General features: G+C 39.2%; 1 protein-coding gene across 3 annotated transcripts in view; it reads right to left on the reverse strand.

The window, feature by feature from the left end:
* Window positions 1–22170, reverse strand: part of LRWD1 (leucine rich repeats and WD repeat domain containing 1) — a 53217-nt gene that overhangs the window by 4644 nt on the left and 26403 nt on the right. For all 3 annotated transcript variants that reach the window (XM_058164358.1, XM_058164359.1, XM_058164360.1), the window contains 12 exons: window positions 22031–22170; window positions 20714–20948; window positions 15588–15707; window positions 14283–14435; window positions 10860–11060; window positions 9082–9420; window positions 8731–8857; window positions 7674–7783; window positions 3244–3451; window positions 2899–2971; window positions 2664–2807; window positions 1272–1369 (listed from right to left, as the gene is read on the reverse strand). In XM_058164358.1, coding sequence (XP_058020341.1) covers window positions 1272–1369; window positions 2664–2807; window positions 2899–2971; window positions 3244–3451; window positions 7674–7783; window positions 8731–8857; window positions 9082–9420; window positions 10860–11060; window positions 14283–14435; window positions 15588–15707; window positions 20714–20948; window positions 22031–22110 — 1888 coding nt within the window. In that variant the 5' untranslated portion in view covers window positions 22111–22170. The remainder of the gene's footprint in view (window positions 1–1271; window positions 1370–2663; window positions 2808–2898; window positions 2972–3243; window positions 3452–7673; window positions 7784–8730; window positions 8858–9081; window positions 9421–10859; window positions 11061–14282; window positions 14436–15587; window positions 15708–20713; window positions 20949–22030) is intronic.

Below are 22170 nucleotides of genomic sequence, written 5' to 3' on the forward strand. Positions count from 1 at the left end.
CTTTGGTCCAACATTGCATATAGCAATGTTTTCTAACTTCGGGAATTTTCAGGAGTATGAACTTTAACTCCCAGAATTCCATGACCATTGATGAAAATTCTGGGAGTTTTCACACTCCTGGAAATTCCCACGGTTAGAGAACCCTTGTGTATAGCATAAAATAATAGGTTCCTGTTAGGTATCAATTATTACTCTAAATTAAAACATACCAAGGTAGAAGAGTTCTAATGGATAGTAAGCATTTACTATCATTACTAGCATTTGAGATGCACTCGGAGGCTTCAGTTGGTCCAGAATGCAGCTGCGCGGGTGATAGAAGGAGTCTCACGTAGCTCCCATGTGACACCTCTCCTGCGCAGACTGCACTGGCTTCCTGTTGCCTTCCGGGTGCATTTCAAGGTTCTGGTTACCACCTTTAAAGCGCTCCATGGCTTGGGACCTGGGTACTTACAGGACCGCCTTCTGTTACCGCATGCCTCCCACCGACCCGTACGCTCGCACAGAGAGGGCCTTCTCAGGGTGCCGTCCACCAGACAATGTCGGCTGGCGGCCCCCAGGGGAAGATCCTTCTCTGTGGGGCTACTCTTGGAATGAACTTCCCCTGGTTTACGTCAAATACCTGACCTTCGGACCTTCCGCGCGAACTAAAAACATATCTGTTTGTTAAATGCGGGCTTTCTTAAATTGTTTAGTTTTAAATTTTAAACTTCTCTCTGGTTTTAATTGGGGTTTTTAGATTCTTAACTATTTTAATTTCGGCCACACTGTATAATAAGTTTTTTAATTTTATTTTAACTGTACATTGTTTCTTTTTATTTTGGCTGTACACCGCCCTGAGTCCTTCGGGAGAAGGGCGGTTTATAAATCTAATAAAATAAATAATAAATAAATAAATAGAATTGTCTATATTTGGACTAAGCATGGAACAGCCTGGAAAAAACTCCAAGCAAGCCTTGTTTGGACAAAGCCTCCTTATTCCCTCTAGAAAAAGACTGAAATAACAGAACTGTAACATTTCTCATCTCTGTTGTTACTCCTTGTAAATGTAGATGGGTCAGCAACTCCAAGGGAATACTAATCTCTTAGTTTTTTCATTTCATCTTCCACCCTGTTTTCTAAATGTACATGTTAAACCAAAAGATATTTTGAGAATATGTGTTGCTCTTTTGCCTGGGAAAGACTTTGTAAAAAATGATCATGCAAAAAAAGGAAAAGATGCTCTAACGAATTTCCCTAATTTACTTAGACATATCATAATGCTTATTTCTTACCCACAATGTCTTCATTCAGAAAGGCTAGGCCATCCACCCGGTGAGAAGACGTGTCATTCCCTTCATCATCTGGAAATTGAAATTCAACTTCAAAAGTTCTGAAATGTTAGAAAATAAAATAAAGAATCAATCTATTGAGCAATTACTGTAACTTTAACCTACAGTAAGCAAATGCTCTAATATTAAATATATTGGTTTTAACCAGAGGTGAAATCTACTTACCTTCCCTACCGGTTCAGAAGGGTACGCGCCCCGTGTGTGGACCCTCTGCACATGCGCAAACCCTTCTGCACATGCACAGAGGGTAAAAAAAGGTTACTTCCTGGTTAAAACCAGGAAGTAATGATGACCGGGCAGGTGGGCGGAGCCTCGTGCTGACATCGCTACCGGTTCTCCAAACCACCCGCTGCTATCGCTACCGGTTTGGCTGAACTGGTCCGAACCGGTAGCATTTCACCCCTGGTTTTAATCCTTTATAATAGGTGGACATCTTCAAAATGCATAGGCTGTAGTTGTTTCAACTGTAAATTTTGACAGAAGTTGGTCCACAGTTCAGTGGCTGAATACTGGAATCAGTCCATGAATCTCTAACTAGATAAATCATTAATTTAGCTGAAGAAAAAATATATCCTAAGACTTGAATAAGACTTGATACAAAAATAGTAGAGAACTGGAAACATTCATATGATATTAGCATTGCTAGTTAATCGTTTTTGCATGTAAGGAGAATTTAGAAATAATTAAATTTTGCATAACTAACTACAAGTCAGTTATATTGTAACTGATTTGCCATTCAGAGTCCGAGCCACAGATGTCTTGCAGAAGTAGCAAAAAATGCAGTTTTTAGAGCTCTCCAAAACAATGCTGCTTATTTTTTCCAACTCCAATTTTAAAATCCAATTTCAGTTTTAACTTCTCTTTTTATTTTTGCCTATTTTTAATATTTTGCTCAGCTAAAGCATCCTGTAAAGGGCAGTTTGATATCAAAGAGATCCCTTATAAAAAAAATGCCAATTGTTTATACAGAATAAGGAAAAAAGAGGTATAGTTTTCTTTTGATGAAAGGTGTAGTGTCCCAATTACAAACACTAAACACTGGGGGGGGGGGAAATACCCCATAGTGAACAATAAGTTCACTTTATGGCCATGACGTTTGCTTAACAACTGCTACAAAAAAAGTCATGAGATCAGGTTTGCTGATGTGATAACATGCTATGTGACTGTCACAACTTATGACTACAATCACCAGGCTCACTTATGGTTGTAATTCAAGGGCTACTTGTAATTTATCTTTCCAATACAAGGCATGAGCTGATTACATGCTATAAAATTGGTATAGATTCTTAGCAGCAACACAGTTAGATTTTCCTCAGGGAGACACCTTCTACTCACCTGTTTTTCTGAGGCTTATCATCCAGTCTAATATCCCAGGCGAAGCAACCCTGTTCGCAACCAGCCACCAAGAACCGATCTGGGCAAGAGGGTACTAGGGCAATACGTAAAGGTGTGGAAATGGTCTCCAGTACCATCAGCTGCCTAACAAATGAAATACATTTCAGTTCCTCTCTTCTAGTATTAATGCAAATACCCCTTTGCAGATGTGAAAGACGGAATCCTGTATCATTACCTTTCTTGGAAGTTATAGTCGCAGTCTGGAATTCCAATGTCCCATGCGCATATTTTTTTGTCATAGGAGGCAGCTGTTGGGAGGCAGGGAAGAGAGAGGAAAAGATGTATGCAATAAATAAAAAAAAAATAAAAAAATAGGCTTCCAAATAACAAATTAAGAAAATAAGACCAACCGCCTTCAAACTCAGAACCTCAGAATATTGCAGCTAGTTCCAAAGATAACAACATGAAATTTAGCTTGTTATCTTATTGTACTCGCAGACCAAACAAGGCAGTCTGCTCTTCCCTTGACTCAAAAAATGCTGAGAAGAAATGAGTGATTGGAGAATATAAGGTGTCTTACTGAAAAGGTGCGTTTCACAGGTTGGACTAAAGCAAGCAGTAGCAATGGGTTTCTTGTGAGCCTTGATTTCTCCATAACAGTAATCAGCAGTCACATGAATTAGCTTTACGATTCCTCTTCTCCCAGCAGCAGCCAAAACATTGTGTTTTTTCTTTCTTCCATCACTTGTTACCATTGTCAGAGTTGTCCATGCAACAGTGTAAAACTCCTAGTGAAAAAGGCAAGGTATCGGTGAAGAAGAAGCCGTGCAAGACTAGAAGTTTGGGTAGACTTGGATAAAGACAACCAAGGGCACCAAACAATCTTTTCAATAGTAGTGCATAAAAAATAAAAGAAAAAACAATAAGAAAGAAAATTAAGAATGTAGTAAAGGAAAATAAATATATAATTATTTCTCCCTTCCTAAGACATATAAACAGTTTGAGTAGATTATCTTCTCTTAAAATACTGTATAACAAATAATCTTTTTCCCATATCTCATGTTTTTATAAACAAACCCTTGCCATTTCAGTCCTGGTACAATGTTGATATATTTAATTCCCTTAAATAATGTTCCAGAACTTGATTTCTTTTCCTTTTTCCTTTGTCCCACCCCACAATTTTTTTCAAAGCTTTAACCAGCCTCTGTTGCAAATCCAATACAGGAATTATCCAGGTTTGCATATCTAGGTGTCTCTTGGTTTGTTATATGTATATCCCTTTTAATTATTAAGACATCAGCTGGATTATTTTGTACGTTCAGTGTATCATGTTTTTCCATTTTATCCTTGTAGAAATTCACTTTCAACTCAGCCTTGGTCTTGGCAGGAAGAAGTTGCTTCTTTCATAATGTCTTTTTGAAACAGTCTAAAGATAGATGCTTGTCCATTATACAAAAATATCCCTTAATATGTCCAATGTTAAAATAGTTTGCTTCATTCTATAACTGTATACTTATTCCATTTGTAACTTTCCAAATTTAAACTTCTAATCACCTTTTTGCTGTTTATTGAAAAACATTTTTTAAAAAAATCTTTAAACTTGTATTTTAAATATCTTTCATTAAGAATTAAAGGAAACTTCTGAGGAAATTATTTTGGTAATAAAGCAATTAAAAATAGGGAAATCCCCAGGCACAGATGGACTTACAGCAATATATTATAAAAAGTTACAGGATGAGATAGTTGGTCCACTTATGGAGTTATTTAATCAGATATTGATGGGAGGAGGAGTACCACCATCATGGAGGACTACTTTTATTTCATTGATACCAAAAGAGGATCAGGATTGTACTAAGCCTGGGAATTATAGACCGATTTCACTCTTGAATAATGATTATAAGATTTTTGCAAAAATAATGGCAAATAGGTTAATGGAAATTGTACAACAAAGGATTCACACTGACCAGTCTGGTTTCATAAAAGGGAGACAAATGAGGAATAATGTTAGGCAGATAGTGAATTTATTGGAATATTTGGAAAAGAAAAATCAGATTCCGCAGCGTTTATATTCTTGGATGCAGAGAAAGCTTTTGATCGTTTGCATTGGGAATTTTATTTAAATTATCAGACAAAATGCAATTTGGAAATGGTTTTACGAATACTTAGGGCAATTTATGGAGAGCAAACAGCTCAGATAATAATTAATGGTAGTTTGACAGATAGTTTTAAAATTGCGAAAGGAACAAGGCAGGGGTGTCCTTTATCACCTTTATTGTTTATTTTATCTTTGGAACCTTTATTGGATAAGATAAGAGAGTTAAGGGAGATAGAGGTATTAGAATTAGAAGATATGAATATAAAGTTAGAGCATTTGCAGATGATTTGGTTGTTATGTTGACTCAGCCTATAAATTCGAGTGTATATTTGTTGGAAGTAATTAATCAATATGGAAGGGTCTCAGGGTTTAAAGTGAATCAAAATAAAACAAAAGTGTTAACCAAAAATATGATTAAGAACCAGAAAGAAAAACTAGAGGAAATAACAGGATTTGAAATTGTAAAAAAGGTTAAATATTTAGGAGTCTTTCTTACTTCATCAAATGGAAAATTGTATAAGAATAATTATGATGTGTTATGGAAAAAAATTCAGAAGGAAATGAATACTTGGAAAAAATTACAATTATCTTTGTTAGGGAGAATAGCAGCTATAAAAATGAATGTTCTGCCTAAATTCTTGTTCTTGTTTCAGATGATACCAATAATTAAGAAAGATAAAAATTTGGATGAATGGCAGATTGGAATTAATAAATTTATATGGGAAGGGAAAAAAGCGAGAGTTAAAATGAAAATAATGCAAGATACACGGAAAGAGGAGGATTAGAAATGCCTAATTTAAAACTGTATTATGAAGCAGTTGTTCTTTCGGTAATAAGTGATTGGTTTAATTTGACGGAGGAAAGGATTTTGAATATAGAAGGTTATGATTTATTATATGGTTGGCATGCATATTTATTGTATGATAAGAAAGTAGATAAAGCTTTTAAGAATCATGTGTTGAGAATTTCTCTTCTGCGTGTCTGGAAAAAATATTATTATAAGTTAAATTATAAAATTCCTATATGGGCAAGTCCTCGGCACGCAGTAGAGAATATAAATATAGAACAGGAACAAGAAATGATTACTTATAAAGATCTTTTATACAATGAGAGGAAATTTACAACTAAAATCTTTGGATACATTAAAAGAAGAAGGGAGGAATTATACTTGGTTTCAATATGGACAGTTAAAGGCTAGATGGAAAGAAGATCAGAAAATTGGTATCATTCAAAATGAAGAAAATCTGGTTAAACAAATTAGAAATCAAACTCAGGGGCATATAAAGAGATTGTATACTGTGTTGATAGAAATAGATTCTGAAAGAGATTTAATAAAGGATTGTATGATAAAATGGGCACAGAATATTCAAGAACCAATAATGTTGGAAACATGGGAAAAATTTGGGTTAGAAATGTTAAATTTACGCAAGCGCAGAATTTAAGGAAAATTTTATAAGATGTTTTATAGATGGCATTTAGATCCTAAGAAATTATCATGTATGTATCCAGATATGCAAGCGAAATGTTGGAGATGTAATTGTGATGATGCTACATATTTTCATGTATGGTGGACTTGTAAGAAAATTAAGTCTTTCTGGATAAGAATCTGGTGGATTATGCAGAATGTTCTGAAGAAGAAGATAAAGTTTCTACCGCAATTTTTCCTTTTGGGAATAACAACGGACTGTACAGTGATTGAGACTAAGTTGATTTTGAACTTAATAACAGCAGCACGACTGTTGATTGGACAATATTGGAAGAAAAAAGAATTACCCACAATAGAAGAATGGATATTGAAAGTTTCCAATTTGGCTGAGATGGCTAAAATCTCAGCCTTCTTGAAAGACAGTACTCAAGAAAAATATTTAAATGAATGGAAGAACTGGATTGATTATATTCAAAATAGATATCAGATTAAGAAATTTCGGATTGCTTTTGAATGAAGGATGTTATTTTGATTTTAATGGAAGAAGTCAGGTTATGTGAGAGAAAGATTATAATTGTGTTAGATTTTAAAAAGTTTAATGTATGACTGTTTTGTTTAAGGAACTATACCTTGTGTTTGCTCCGGGAAGTCCGGGGGGGGGTTTAGGAGGGAGGGGGAGAGGGGGAAAAATTTAATTGTTGTAAAACTTTTTTAATAAAAAAAAAAAAAGAATTAAAGGAAACTCATCTAATGTTCTCACACTTTTATCTATCCAAAGCATGGTTCCTCATAGTTGAAGCAGTTACAAGCAATTTCCAAAAGCAATTAGAAAATGAAGTATGTAAATTTAGTGACCTTTCACTGCCATTAACCTTCATTTGAGCAAGATGGTTACACTCAGAGCTCTAAACTCTCTACAGGAACGTTGTACTCACCTGAACGTTCTTCCTATGTGCGCTGCAGGTGAGACTGCTGTTTTACAGTCTCTTCTTAAGGAGCAACTATCTGGAGCACTTGTGGCTGATCACAAGTCCTCTCCTTGTCCAGAGAGGAATTATGAAGAGCTTGTCTACTTGCCGATTCTTCATTCTGCCACGATCATTCAGTCTATCGTTAGTGGAGTCATCTTCAGTTTGCTATTTTTTCCCCTGGAAGTCCAAACATTCTAACTTATATACAAACCTGTTAAAAACTGCATTGAATTTGTAAGGGGGAAGCCATAACAGTTTGCTCGCATTCGCTTTTTAAAGATTTTCTGATTATAATTTAGCAGCATCCTACCACTCTTCTGATGACCTCCCCTGACAAATTTCAATTCAATAGAAAGCTTTATAGTAATAGAATTAAGATACTTTGAAGAACAGAATTCAACACAGCACCGGTGCTAAGTCAGAGGTGCATCAGGAGACATCACTACATTAATAAAACTTTTGATCAATGTCCCACTAAATAAAAAGGAGAAAGTCGAGAGAAACTGTGTTTCCCTTACCTCCCCAGTCACTTTGTATTTTTTCAAAACAATGCCTGTTTCACAGTCAACCAAGCAAACAGAATCTCCGCCACAGGTAGCTGCTGTCCTAGAAGAGCTCACCACAGGGTCTGAAAGATAAAGCACAGTGACTGTAATCCTCTTGTCATCATAAGCCTGTTTTCAATTGCTGTAGAAGTGAAACATTTAAATACATATAATGTGTATATTCCATACCTATTATCTATAATTCTATATAATACTTTTGTAAGTGTGAATCAAGGATTACTACACTCAATTTAGTAGGCCAGTTTCTTCTTCATAGAGGTAGACTTCACTTAATGACTGCCCTGTTAATGACTGTCTGAAGTTAAGACAGTGTTGAAAAAATAATTCCACAACCAGTCCTTGCATTTACAACCCATGCAGCATCCCCATGGTCCCATGATTCAAGCATTTTGTAACGAGTGTGTATTTACAGCTGTCTTGGTGTCACATGATTTCCCTCTGCATGTTTCACAACCCGTTTGACAAGCAGAGGCAATAGAGAACTTTGCAGTGAAATTACAAGTTGCAGTCATATGACATCTCACTTAATGACTTAACGATGGAGTTGCCAATCTCAATTGTGGTTGTTAAGTGAGACTGGACTGCAAGAGTAAATTTCTCCAAACAAGCCTAATACTTTAAATATATAAGAGTAGGGTTAGGCCCTTCGCCAAAGACACCAAAGTCCTAATTTGCTCCTGTCTCTTTGTATTTTTATTAAATTAGGAGTGGGCACCAGCCTGATCGCCACATGGTAACTGCAACTTCTTTACTACTTTACAACTTCTTTACAACTGGCATACCTTGAATTATGAGTGTACTGAAAAACAGCAGCTCCTGTATAGCAGTCACCTTCATATTTGAAATACAAATAAGCAACTTGCTGGAGAAAACGAAAATGTAAAAATTATGGAACAATGTGTATAAAAATTCAGAATTCACAAGAAGAATGAGAGTTCCTGCAGAACACTGCGATCGGATTTATTGCATTTTTCTTTTAGGACAGCCCAGGACACTAGACCTTGCTCACCTTTTCTCGTCCCACAATCTAGTGGTGGCTCAAAAACACAGGCCCATAATTGGGTCTTGAAGTCATCCCTGTTGTTGGCCTTACTGTGACATTGCAGAAAATGGACCGGTTCCAGGGTGATTGCCTCCTGTAAGAAGGCAGAAAGCTTTGAACACAAAATGTCCCGTTATATTCGTGGAACAAAACAGAGGTTTTCTGGATGGAGTTAAAATCAACTTAGGTACACAACACAGCCATGTTTTAAAGTCAAGCTTTTTAAAATAGCCCTTTGCCACATCATTATATAACAATCTAACTGACTCACGGAGTTTATATACTTTCTGTCTTTGACAGTGGAAGGAAATGGGTTACCTCGCATTCCAAGTCCTTCACTGGAGTGCTGCAAACATCTCTTTCATCCTCTTCCTCTTTGTGCTCCTCTTTCTGGTGAGTGACCTTTTTGTGGCTTTGTGCTTTTGGAAGCCGCCCTCCATTCCGATGGGCTCCATCAGGATCCGGAGCGGTCTGGGATTCCTTGGCTTGTGGGCGAGAGGCTCTTGTGGCCTCAGTACTGGGCTCATCCTGCAAGCGGCTGAGCTTCTTGGGGCTGGGTGATGCTTCTTCCTTGGAGCTGCTTTGAGAATGGGATCTCTTGCTCTTTGCCCTTCCTTTGGAACGAGCTCCTTTCCTTTTGCTGGGAGTTACTGGGCCCTAGTAAAAATAAAGATCAGCAATGTTCAACATGATGTTGTCAAAGTAATCTCAATTGTGCAGGGTAACTTTCCCAACAGAGAAATTTGCCTGGACTTCTGCTTAAATCTACGATGTCCCCCAATCAGATGAATATTATTTTTACACCTGAGACAGCACCATCCACTGTTACCTTTCCTATTGACATTAACGGAAAATAATCCATTCATAATCCACTAGGCAGTGTGCTGTATATGAGGCCAGCCTCAAAAAGTATCCAGAAGCTTCAGCTGGTATAGAATGCAGCCTCACAAGCAATCTTAGGCATCCAAGAACGGTTCATATAATACTTTTACTGCTCAAGCTGCACTGGGTGCCAGTTTACTTCTGGGTTCGAGGTGTTAGTTATGACCTTTAAAGCCCTACCTGGCATGGGTCAGGTTATCTTTAGAACCATCTTTGTTCCATTATATCAGCCTGTCCCACCCAGTCAGGCAGGGAGGGCATGTTGCAGACTTGTCAGTTAAAGAATTCGAACTGGCGGAATCCAGGAAGAGAGTCCCCCTCCCACCTGTGGAACTTTCTCTCCCTGGAGGTGAGGCCCCCCCCATTCTCTTGGCCTTCCAGCAAAAGAGTAAAAACATGGCTCTGCAGCTTTGTTCGGGGCTCATATAGGAGCCCGCAGCTGTGAGGCTGGTTAGTATTTGAAAAATCCTTTCCCCTGCCTTTTAACTTTCACAGATTCTTAATTCACTCTTGCCTTTTTAAATTTTACATTTTATACACTGTTTTTATAATATGATATTTTATCTATACATGTCCAGTCTCTCTCTATGAGGGAGATGAGTGGTTTTAAAATTTGATAAATAGATAATAAAATTCCATGGATCCAATTTGGGTCGGTCACCAGGACCAGAAGTTTTGTCTTCTGAGCTTTCAGACTCATGCTAGAGTCCATCTTCAGGGAACTTCTCTCTAGCCATCCCATTTGGGTGTAAAATTCCATTTTGGTGACTGCAAAAATATTTCTCTTACACAGCACTGAAAAAAAACATGCTACAGCCTTCCTCCCAGAATGAATTTTCTATGCTAAAATTCGCACAAAATCTTTTCTTGGTGTAAGACATATAGATTAGCTTCACTTACTGCGTTAAGCCATGTTTTCTAACAGAGTGGTTTAGCATAATGTGTGAAGCAATACTTCCAAACAGTTTCCCCTTTATTTGATGGGGATTGTTACCTAAATGATGGAAACATTATTAAAAGGGGACATTAAAAGGGAGGATATTTTATTGTACTGCTCGCATTGGCAAAAGTGGATTTAAATGGTTCAAGGACAGGAAATCTCCTGAACTCTGTAGCAGTTCCACATGGGGCAACATATTCCTATCCAGAACTAATGATGGAAGATCTCTGAATTTTACTTAGGTGGTCCAACAAAGAAGTCTCTTGAGTCTGACCTTAGCAGTAACTTTGTTGTCAGCATCCGCGGTATTTTTTTTAATTTCTTCTTTTTCTTCTTCCTCTTCCTCTTCTTTCTCCTCCTCTTCCTCCTCCTCCTCCTCCTCTTGCTCATCTGTTGATTCTGCTGCTGCTTCTGTAGCAGGCTTATGTTCCTCATTAATCAACGAAGTAAGGAATTGCTCAGCAATCATTTTCACCTAAAATAAGAGAATACAGACTTGTAAAATTGTTATAATAGGAATTTAGAATAGTGTCTCTTAACCTCAGCAACTTTAAGGTGTGTAGACTTCAAAAAAGTCCTATCTTGCCAAATTTTTAACTCTAATACTAATGCCAACTCTAACTACTCTAAGCTTTGTTCTGGCTTACCACTAGTTAGTGGTCTCTTGATTTCATGTATGAAGGTTATGTCTCTCAAAGCTATTGATTAAACACTCTGGCTTTGCTGCCCTACATTTTTTTTTTCCCATAAAAAGTTTTATTTTTACAATCATATCAAATAATTCATCCAATGTACAGTTATATACAATTAGTCGGGCTTGCCCAGTCACCACCCCCCTTTTTAACACTCTTCCCTCTTCTACCTTCTTTTACTTTCCAAACCTTCCTCTCCTTCTCTTATCTACATCCGCTCCTCCCTCCACCCTACACCTTCCTTCTCCCTCTTCTACCCCTCTTCCTTCCTCTTCTCCTCTTTCCTACCTCCTACTCTCTCTTTTCTCCCTCCTCACCGTTCTAAAATGGTAACTATGCAGACCCGACCCTACATTAATTATATTTCTTCAATAATCCCTGTACATTAACCATCACTCCATCTCTACCAACCCCCCAATTCCCTCCCCTTACCCCCACCCCACCCGACTTCCCAGAACAAAATGCAGGGTATCAAAACTAACAATCATAATCCAAAATAATTCCTAAATTATAATCTCTAGTCACACCACACTTAGTCACACTCTCAATTCCCCTCTCCTTCAAAAATATATCTAATACAAAATATTTCCTAAATTTACTCATATGCTATTCGATATTTTTTTTATATAATCAATCCACATTTTCCATTCTAAAATATATTTTTCTAGTGTATAGTCTTTCAAGTAAGCGGAGATTTTTGCCATCTCTGCCAGATTTGATACTTTGAGTGTCCATTCTTCGATTGTAGGTAATTCTTCTTTCTTCCAATACTGAGCAATCAAAAGTCTTGCGACTGTTATTAAGTTCAAAATCAATTTAGTCTCTATAGCTGTATAGTCCATAATTATTCCTAGTAGAAAGAACTGCGGAGTAAACTTAATCTTCTTTTTCAAAATATTCTGCATGATCCACCATACTTTAATCCAAAATGCTTTAACTTTTTTACAAGTCCACCATATATGGTAATAAGTAGCATCTTCACAATCGCATCTCCAACATTTAGCAAGATCTAATATGTGTTTCTTGTAAACAGGTAATGTCATTTTTAAATTGTTTCAAATAATGAAATACTTTCCTTCTCTTCTACGGTGAATTCAGGCCATTAACATTCCAAGATAATAGTTTAATTGCCATTATCGGCCGAAGGAAACTTTTGGAACACCAGCCGCAGATCACATTTTACTTTAGGCCTTGCTCCTCCCGTTGTAGTAGTTGCCAGTTGTTGTTGTGCCTTCATCTCTTGTTCCTTGCGTTTAGCAGCAGCTCTTGTCAGCCTTTGTTCTTTTGAATCTAAACCCGTCGTAGGTATTTCCAACACTTGTAATAAATCTTCTTCCATCACAATCTGTTCTTGTACCTGCTTCACTTCTCTTCCTTCACTTCAGCCTCCTTCTTCTAGCTTCCAATGGGGAAGACTTCCAACTTTTAATACCTCAACATAAAATTCTCTTGCTTTTCCAACCGTATTGAAACGATGTACTTTCCTGCATAATATACTATTATACCAGTTGGAATATCCCATCTATATTCAATCTGATGTTTTTAAGTTCATTCACCAGGAAGGCAAATTCCTTCCTAGCCCTTAACATTTTGGTGGAATTTCCTTTAATATCAAAATATCTTGACCAGCAATCTGAATCTTCTCCCCTTATATGAAGCTTGCAAAATCTGATTTCTCACTGTTCTGTTTGTAAAATAAATAACAACATCCCTTGGCAACTTTTTTGCCTTGCTATCCAAGAATTCACACGATATATTTTATCAATTTGATAAGCCACATCTGCTGGACGAGCTGCTAATATCTCAGCAAATACTTCAGAAAAATTTCCTTAAATTCTCTTCCTTATTTTCTTTCAAACCTCGAATTCTAAGAGCAAATTCCATATTTCTATATTGTATCAAAACTATTTCATCCTCTGTTTTTCCATTTTACTTTGAAATTCATCCATTTTATTTTCTAATTTTAAATTATGTTGCTTAATTTCTTCAACCTCCTCCTCCAATAAAATCACATTCGTTGCCAAACTTCGTACTGCCATTACAAATCCTTCTTTAACTTCTTTATTTCCCACTTGAATTTCTGATATCTGCTCTTTCATTTCAGACATCTCATCAGTTATTACTTTAAATTTTTCTTCTATAAAGCCTTTTAAGTTCTCTTGTAACGCCTCTAAATTCAATGTTCTAGTCTCTGCTGTATGAGCTGGAGAGGCACCAGCTGATAAAGTTCCAGAGCTCTTTGTTACAGTAGACTTTAATTGTTTGGCTGCCATCTTCTATAAAATTATATATTTATTTATTTCCAACTTAATATTCACTTTAAATCTTCTTAACCTCTAAAAAACACAGTCTTTTAAAGCAGTATTTAAAAATCTCCCCTAGATTCTATCAGCAGGCAGCAAAGAGTTAAAGAGTAAAAGCAACAAGTAACATGCAAATTACCAACTGCAGACAAACGCTGAAAGTATCGCTTTCGCTTTTCACTTGTTAACTTGTTAACAATTCGCCTCCATTTTTTTACTGTTTTCAAGCTTGTTACAAAGTATCGGGGAATCGGCTTGGCTACTTGCATAAAGTTCTCCCACTTTCGTTCTGTCCGGTATAATCCTTTATTGTCCAAAATAAATCTCGGCGTTTGGTCGTGGTGATTGGTTCCGCCAAAGCAGAAGAATCCTCGGATCTGGAGCACTTCGGGTTACTGGAGGGAACTTAACCCTTCAAACCCCTTTTTTCTCAGGGGCTTTAGGGAAATTCAACCTCTGCCCTCAGCTCACCACCTTCTCCTTCTCCCGAAGAGGGGGTTTTCTGAACCGCTGGACAGCAGATTTAAGCTGTCCTAGCGATTCCACATAATCCAGAGGTTGGTGATCGTAAAGATCACCGCCATCACCTACGGTGCCAAACCGGAAGTCACTGCCCTACATTTTTTTTTAAATGTCACCTATTGACCAAAATTCTACATATCCATGTGACAAGAATGCAAACAATTCATAGTCTGAATTTACCCTCCAACGTGTGAAATCGGCAAGTGAGCTGGGGCCATATGCTACATGAGCTTGTGCAGACCTGATGAACTTTTTTTTAATTGGCTTCAGTTGTTCAGAAGACAGTGTTTTAGGCATCTGGTTTCGAAATTTTTTCCCCCAGTGAGCAGAGACCTAGAAAAAAGGCAGACATATAATGAAATGATCTGGGAAGCCATACATGGTCCTGTACAAAAATTTCCATGATGCAATGTTAGAAATTTTTAGCTAACACACTCTGTTCAAGCTGTGTCCAGCAGATGAGGTAGCAAGAAAGAAATAGGGGCATCCACAGGGAGCACAAAAAATAAAAAATAAAAATCAAGATAGCAGCTACAGCCATATGATCAAGATTCCATCTTTTCTAAATGTGCATGTTGATGTTCCACATCTTAAAATGCAGTGGGTTTTCAATTTTACAGTTGCAGGCACCATCTTGATTTATTGACCTCAGCCACTGATACACCAGAAAATAGGGCTTTTTCTAGATCCATATTAATCTAATGTTTGTCATCCTATCTTTTAATCGTTATTTCTCCTTTTTTAAAAATATCCCTCTATTGGATTTCAAAAACTGATAAAATAAATAGAAAAAGTTAGGAAAAGCATGAAAAAGAATTAAATATTTAACAAGAAAAAATATATAAAAATTACTTACTAAACTTTTATTATAAAATAGTAAAATCACTGGAGATTTTAAAGAAGAGATTGGACAACCACTTGAAATTGTATAGGGTCTCCTGTTTGAGCAGGGGTTAGACTATAAGACCTCTATTTTAAAAAAAATAACTTCCAAATTCTTCACTACAGATACAATACATAATACCATAAAATGTCTTACTCTGTTTAAACAAAAATAAAAGCATAACATGTAAAACATACGTAACAAACAAAAGCAATAAAAATGCACAATGTTTCTATAAAAAGAGATCTAATCATCAGATGCCAAATCAGAGTTTTATTTTAATCCTTTTTTGAGCAAGAAGTCCCAAAGTGGTTTCCTAATGGAAATAGACAATTTTTTGTTTTTCACCTGTGGTCAATTTTGCTATTTCAGTCAGTCGTGCTGCTTTTATATTTCAAAGTTTCTATTAAAAAATTCCCAAACATTGTTATTGTATTTTGATTATAAAAGCAATTGGTATCTTAAGAATTAAAACTATACAAGAAAAAATAATCATATAGACCCACTAAGTAAATCAATCACTAATGTCCTCTTAACACCTTTAAAAATGTTGTACAATTTTTGATTACCATCTAAGAAATTATTCATACTTCGTCACTTACTCTATTAGTCAGCTCTCGACTGTTGACGACTCTCACATGATTGGCCAGCTTGGTGATGTCTTTGCCATTCAACTGACGGAGATTTTGCAAAAGAAATATAACCTTATAATCATCACTGGGCTAGAGAGAAAAAGAGTAGTCTTATCTTAAAAGAATCGTTGAAAGCAAAATCTTCATGTCGCAAGCTGTTACAGTCCAACTCAGTCCAATAGTGCCATCTATTGCTGTCTAGAGCACCTTAGATTCAGCACCCTGAATTTACAATGATCCAGTTAATCTGAATCAATTAGTTAGTTAGTGAAAAAACTTCAGGATTGTTAAGAAGGTAGGATCAATCTAAAAGAGATGGTTTAAACAACTCTCTTCTGTGCAGATTTCTGTTTCAATGATACCTTGATGACGGATTTTGGAATCCCGAGAGGTGGCATGCTTCTAAGAGAAGGCTTAGGGGTTTTTTAACTAGGTGTTATAATAAATTCTTATATAAGTTATCCAAGGGGAAGGGTGGGACGGCGAAGTTAGGTTCAGGGGGATACCTATCTGAGCCTTTGCTAGACCCTGTGCCGGCTCGCGGCATAAATATCATCGATTCTGAGATGGAAGAGGAGGGTGGAGCTCATGGTCTTGGGGATAACTCTATCTGCACGGTAGGTGGGAGGGGCAGGTATGGCGGACGCGGGGGCCCATATCGGGTTCGGGGAGTGCGCCCTCGCTATTTACGAGCGATCGCGCACTCCGGTCCTCCGATAGTTTCCCGTTCCCCGAGTGGCTTAAATCCTCAGAAGCTGGACCTTCGCCTGATGTTATGCAATGGCAGGTCCGTTATAAATAAAGCCCCCCTCATCTCCGATCTTATACAGGAGGGGGGTGCGGACCTGATTGGCATTTCGGAGACCTGGTTGGGCACGGAAGGGGGGGTTCCCCTGATAGAGATGTGCCCACCGGGTTTCCGTGCGTTTCATCAGGCCAGGGCCCAGGGTAGGGGTGGGGGAGTGGCGGTTATTATCAACGGGAGTCTTGAGCCGAGGGAGATCACTGTACCACAGATAACCGGATGTGAGTCCCTCCTTGTTAAGTGGGGCCGTGGGGTGCAGGTGGGTTTACTGATCACGTACCTAGCTCCTTGCTACGTGACAGAATCCCTGCCTGAGCTGTTGGATGTGGTCGCTGGGACGGCAATGGAGATCCCCAGGCTTATGGTCATGGGGGATTTCAATTTGCCGTCGGTGGGGATAGCATCCACATCAGCTCGGGAATTCATGGCTTCCATGACGGCCTTGAACCTGACCCAATTAGTGAATGACCCCACTCACATCGGGGGAAACACTCTGGATTTGATTTTTGTCTCTGGACAGTGGTTGAATGATCTGGAATTAGGGGAGTTAGTTATTAGACCCTTGTCATGGTCAGATCATTCGCTCCTTCAGCTAGACTTTCGAACCGCCGATCCCCGCCGCAGGGAGACGGAACCGATTCGCTGGTTCCGTCCCAGGCGCCTGATGGACCCTGAAAGGTTCCAGACGGAGCTTGGGCTATTCCCTGAGGATTTAGCCCACGACTCGGCTGGAGCTCTGGTTGCCGCCTGGGATCGGGCGGCGGCTGGCGCTCTAGATCGAGTTGTGCCTTTGCGGCCTCTGACCCGGTGCCGATCTCGTTTAGCCCCTTGGTACTCCGAGGGGCTGAGGGAAATGAAGCGCCGGAAAAGACGCCTAGAGAGTATCTGGAGGGCCAGCCGCTCTGAATCTGACCGGACACTAGTTAGGTCTCAAATTCAGACCTATCTAGTGGCGATGAGGCTGGCAAAACGGGAGTATTTTTCCAACCTCATTGCATCAGCAGATAACCGCCCAGCCGCCCTGTTTAGGGTGACCCGCTCGCTCCTCCATCAGGGAGCGGTAGAGGATCCCTTAAAGGGTCGAGCTGAGGAATTTGGACAATATCTGTTTGATAAAATCGCTCAGATTCGGGAAGGGTTGGACACAGACTGGGTGGATCCGGACGGGGTGGGGGAGGCAGGTCTTGATGTTATTATCTGGGATGAGTTTGATCCTGTGATCCCTGAGGACATGGACAGGTTAATGGGGAGATTGAATGCGACCACATGTTTATTGGACCCGTGTCCCTCCTGGTTGGTATTGGCCACCCGGGAGGTGACACGAGGCTGGCTCCAGAAAATCGTGAACGCTTCTTTGATGGAGGGTGTTTTCCCTGCCGCCTTGAAAGAGGCGGTGGTGAGGCCCCTCCTCAAGAAGCCTTCCCTTGACCCAGCTAGTTTAGCAAATTATCGTCCGGTCTCCAACCTTCGCTTTTTGGCAAAGGTTGTCGAGAGTGTGGTTGCACGACAGTTGCCCCAGTACCTGGATGAAACTGTCTATCTTGATCCATTCCAGTCCGGTTTCCGGCCTGGTCACAGCACGGAAACAGCCTTGGTCGCGCTGGTTGATGATCTCTTGAGGGCTCGGGACAGAGGTTGTTCCTCTGTCTTGGTCCTATTAGATCTCTCAGCGGCTTTTGATACCATCGATCATGGTATCCTGCTGCGCCGGCTCGAGGGACTTGGAGTGAGGGGCACTGTTCATCGGTGGTTCTCCTCCTACCTCTCCGACCGGTCGCAGACGGTGTTGACGGGGGGACAGAGATCGACCCCAAGGCGCCTCTTATGTGGGGTGCCGCAAGGGTCGGTTCTCTCGCCTCTTCTGTTCAACATCTATATGAAGCCGCTGGGTGAGATCATCCGTGGTCTTGGGGTGAGTTGTCATCTATACGCTGATGATACTCAGCTCTATATTTCCACCCCTAACCACCCCAACGAGGCTGTTGAAGTGATGTCCCAGTGCCTGGAGGCCGTACGGGTCTGGATGGGGAGGAACAGACTCAGACTCAATCCCACCAAGACCGAGTGGCTGTGGATGCCGGCGGCCCGGTACAGTCAGCTAATTCCATCACTGACCATTGGGGGCGAACTATTGGCCCCCACGGAAAGGGCTCGTAATCTGGGCGTCCTCCTGGATGCACGGCTGTCTTTAGAAGATCATATGATAGCCGTCACCAAGGGAGCCTTTCATCAGGTTCGCCTGATACGCCAGTTACGCCCCTTTCTGGATCGGGCTTCCTTATGCACGGTCGCTCATGCCCTTGTTACATCCCGCCTGGACTACTGTAATGCTCTCTACATGGGGCTCCCTTGAAGTGTACCCGGAGACTCCAACTGGTCCAGAATGCGGCTGCACGGGTGATAGAGGGAGCACCTTTTGGCTCCCATGTAACACCCCTCCTGCGTAATCTGCACTGGCTCCCAGTGGTCTTCACTTCAAGGTACTTGTCATCACCTTTAAAACGCTCCATGGCCTAGGGCCGGGATATTTACGGGACCGCCTACTGCCACCATTAGCCTCTCACCGACCAGTGCGCTCTCACAGAGAGGGCCTCCTCCGGATACCGTCAGCTAAACAATGTCGGCTGGCGACCTCTAGGGGGAGGGCCTTCTCTGTGGGGGCCCCTACCCTCTGGAACGAGCTCCCTCTGGGGCTTCGTCAACTCCCCGATCTCAAGTCCTTCCGCCGCGAGCTGAAGACGTTGCTGTTTCGAAGAGCAGGACTAGCTTGAATGTAGTTTTAAATTGGGATTTTTAAAAAAGGGGTTTAAATGAGGTTTTAAATTTGTATTTAAAAGTTAGAGCATCAATTGAATTTAACTATCTATTCTTTTAGCTGTTTTTTATCTATTATATGTTTTCTGTTGTTTTTTGACTGTAAACCGCCCTGAGTCCTTCGGGAGATGGGCGGTATACAAATATAATAAATAATAATAATAATAACAACAATAATAATAATAATTTTATACAGAATCCTAAGAGCCTTCTGAACTGCGAGATGGGCAGCAAATACCGTATTTCTCAGAGTATAAGACACATTCCGCCCCCCCCAAAGAGGGTGGAAATGTTGGTACATCTTATACACCAAATACAGCCATTTTTGGGACCTGAAGCCCCGCCCGTAGTGGTAGGTTGCTCCTGGTTCTGTCCAATTCTTGCGAACCGGTAGTGAAAGCAGTGGGAGGCTCCGCCCACCTGCCCGTCATAATGGAGGATCTGTGCATGTGCAGAAGTGCATGCCTGCGAGCAAAGCAAGCACACACGCGCGCTCCCATTGCGAACCGGTAGTAAAGGTAAGTAGAATCCACCTCTGGTTTAGGAGGCCTGCAGAGTCCTCTTACGGGCTGGGGAGGGGAAAAACTTTTTTTCCCTTACTTACCTCTTCAAAATCTTAGTGCATTTTATACACCAGTGCATTTTATAGTCCGAAAAATAGTAAGGTAAGTTTCATAAATAAAAATGAAAAATAACAAAATGGACCAAAATCTTTTAGAACTTGTTTTTATCAAACTTTTATATATATTATCTATTTAAATGAATACTCATCAAAGGCTTTTGGGTTAGGTAGTGGTGGATATTTCAAAACTTTCTCTGAAAGATTCTCAATCTTTTTAAAAAATATAGCAACTGTTCTTATAAAATGGTAAAAGTATGTAGTTGTTTAAACTGTTTTAACTTCATTTACATGCTGAAATCAGTAAATAATATTTCACAAAAATAAGTTAATGGATTTTGAGAAGGCAGTTCAGCTAAAACTGGAAGTGGATATTTCAATCCTTCTCTTCTTTCACTTCCATAGGAAATGGGGAAGCAATATGGGAGATCAGAGGCAACACATCTGAGCAAATACAACTGAAAATCAATTAGGTTGAGTTGAGTTGCATTTAAAGATCTGTATTTTCAGGCAATTCATATACTTTCATATGTTTGAAATCAAATATACTAAATCCCAATTTTTCCTTTCTTTACATTTTGAGCTACAACTCTAATGTGATGGCAAGACTGTTATGAATAGATGATGAGTAACTGCAGCATCAAATTATCTTAAATGAACCATACAGTTCACTGGAGATAGATGACGGAACTAGAGAATGTTCAACAATCTCAAAATAAGCAGAATTTACTTTATTCTGGGACATGATGGCATTACAATTATAGCTCTTATTGCAACTCTTCAGCTGTATGAGGACAGCAGTGCTCCAAGAAGTAGTTGCAAGGCCTAGAACTTCTACTGACTGCCAAATATACTCACTGTCAGATATACATTGTTGGTATAGGTGAGCTCCTCCAGTTGTGGAAACTGCTGCAAGGCTGTCACATCTTCTAAATGATTGTTGTTACAATTTAAGATGCGGAGGTTTGGCAAACTGAGATTGTCAGGAAGCCGTTCCAAGAGATTGTCAGAGAGATCAAGTTCCTGGAGATGGCGGAGATGAGAGAATAACTGTGGCTCCAAATCTTCTGTGGTTATTTGCAACTTGGACAGGCTGGAGGAGGAAATGATTTCATATATTACTGATAACCATCCCATCCACATTTTGGAACATTCTACGTTTTATGTTAAAAATCCAAAAAATGGAAACATCAGACTCTCTGAGATGAAAAACATAAACAGACAATCCTCATTTAATTACCTTAACTGAGACTAGAAGTGCCAGAGCAAATTGGTGTAGTCATTTCTTATGATGATTAAGCTAGGACCACACAGGTTGTTAAGTAAGGATTCTACATGACTGCATTTCACAATTTCCTACAGCTTTCCCATTGACTTTGCTTATCAGAATCTGGTGGGGAAGGTCATAAATAGTGATCATGTAATCACAGGATGCTGCAATGTTTGAAAATGCAGGCCAGTCATCATGTGCCCAAATTATGATCCTGTGTCCATAGGGATATAGTGATGGTGGTATGTGCAAGCATCGACGTAACTTTAAAAGTTTATTGAATGAGTGGTCATTAAGCAAGGATTACTTGTACTGACTTGCACAGACTATTAGGTTACATCAAACAATTAAAAAGAGTACTATCCTAAATTTAATTTAATTAAAATGTTTAAATTCCACCATTACCTTAATAATTCACTGTTCACATAATATATTACCTATATTTTATTGTTTGAAGCTGTTTTTCAGAGTAATTTCAGGAATAGGAGCAGGATCAAAATAGTTTTAAAATATTCATTTTTCTAAATCATCCCACTAATTATTCTGGGAAAAGATGGGAATGGTTAGATTAGCAAAGCTGAATTGTTGTTGTTGAGTAAAATCTTTTACAGAGTATAGAATCAACTTCAAATTGAAAGTTGTCATGATTGCTGTTGATACTGCTATTCATTAATTCGTTGATTGATTGATTCATATAATTTATCTGGCAGCCCATCTCACAACAATGATTCTGGATGGCATACAAAGATGCACTGTAGTTTTGGGGAGAAAAGAGAAAGAGGGCAAAATCGTAACTGAATTTTCTGTGAAGATTGAGAAAAATGAGGGACCAGGAGTATTATTGTATGGTTTTTGTTCTTAAAAGTCAGATTTGTGGAGTTCTATGTACACATACATGCACTTACTTCAATGTTTTGATCTTTCGTAGCCTTGTAGATTTGGGCACTGCTCTTTCCAACAGAAGTTCTGTAGTTATTTTAGACATACTTAATTCCTTCCAATATTCGGCAGATCCAAGAGTATATTTAATCTTCCTGAAATGTTG

This window comes from Ahaetulla prasina, chromosome 1 (genome assembly GCF_028640845.1).
Source record: "Ahaetulla prasina isolate Xishuangbanna chromosome 1, ASM2864084v1, whole genome shotgun sequence".
Taxonomy (NCBI): Eukaryota; Metazoa; Chordata; class Lepidosauria; order Squamata; family Colubridae; genus Ahaetulla; species Ahaetulla prasina.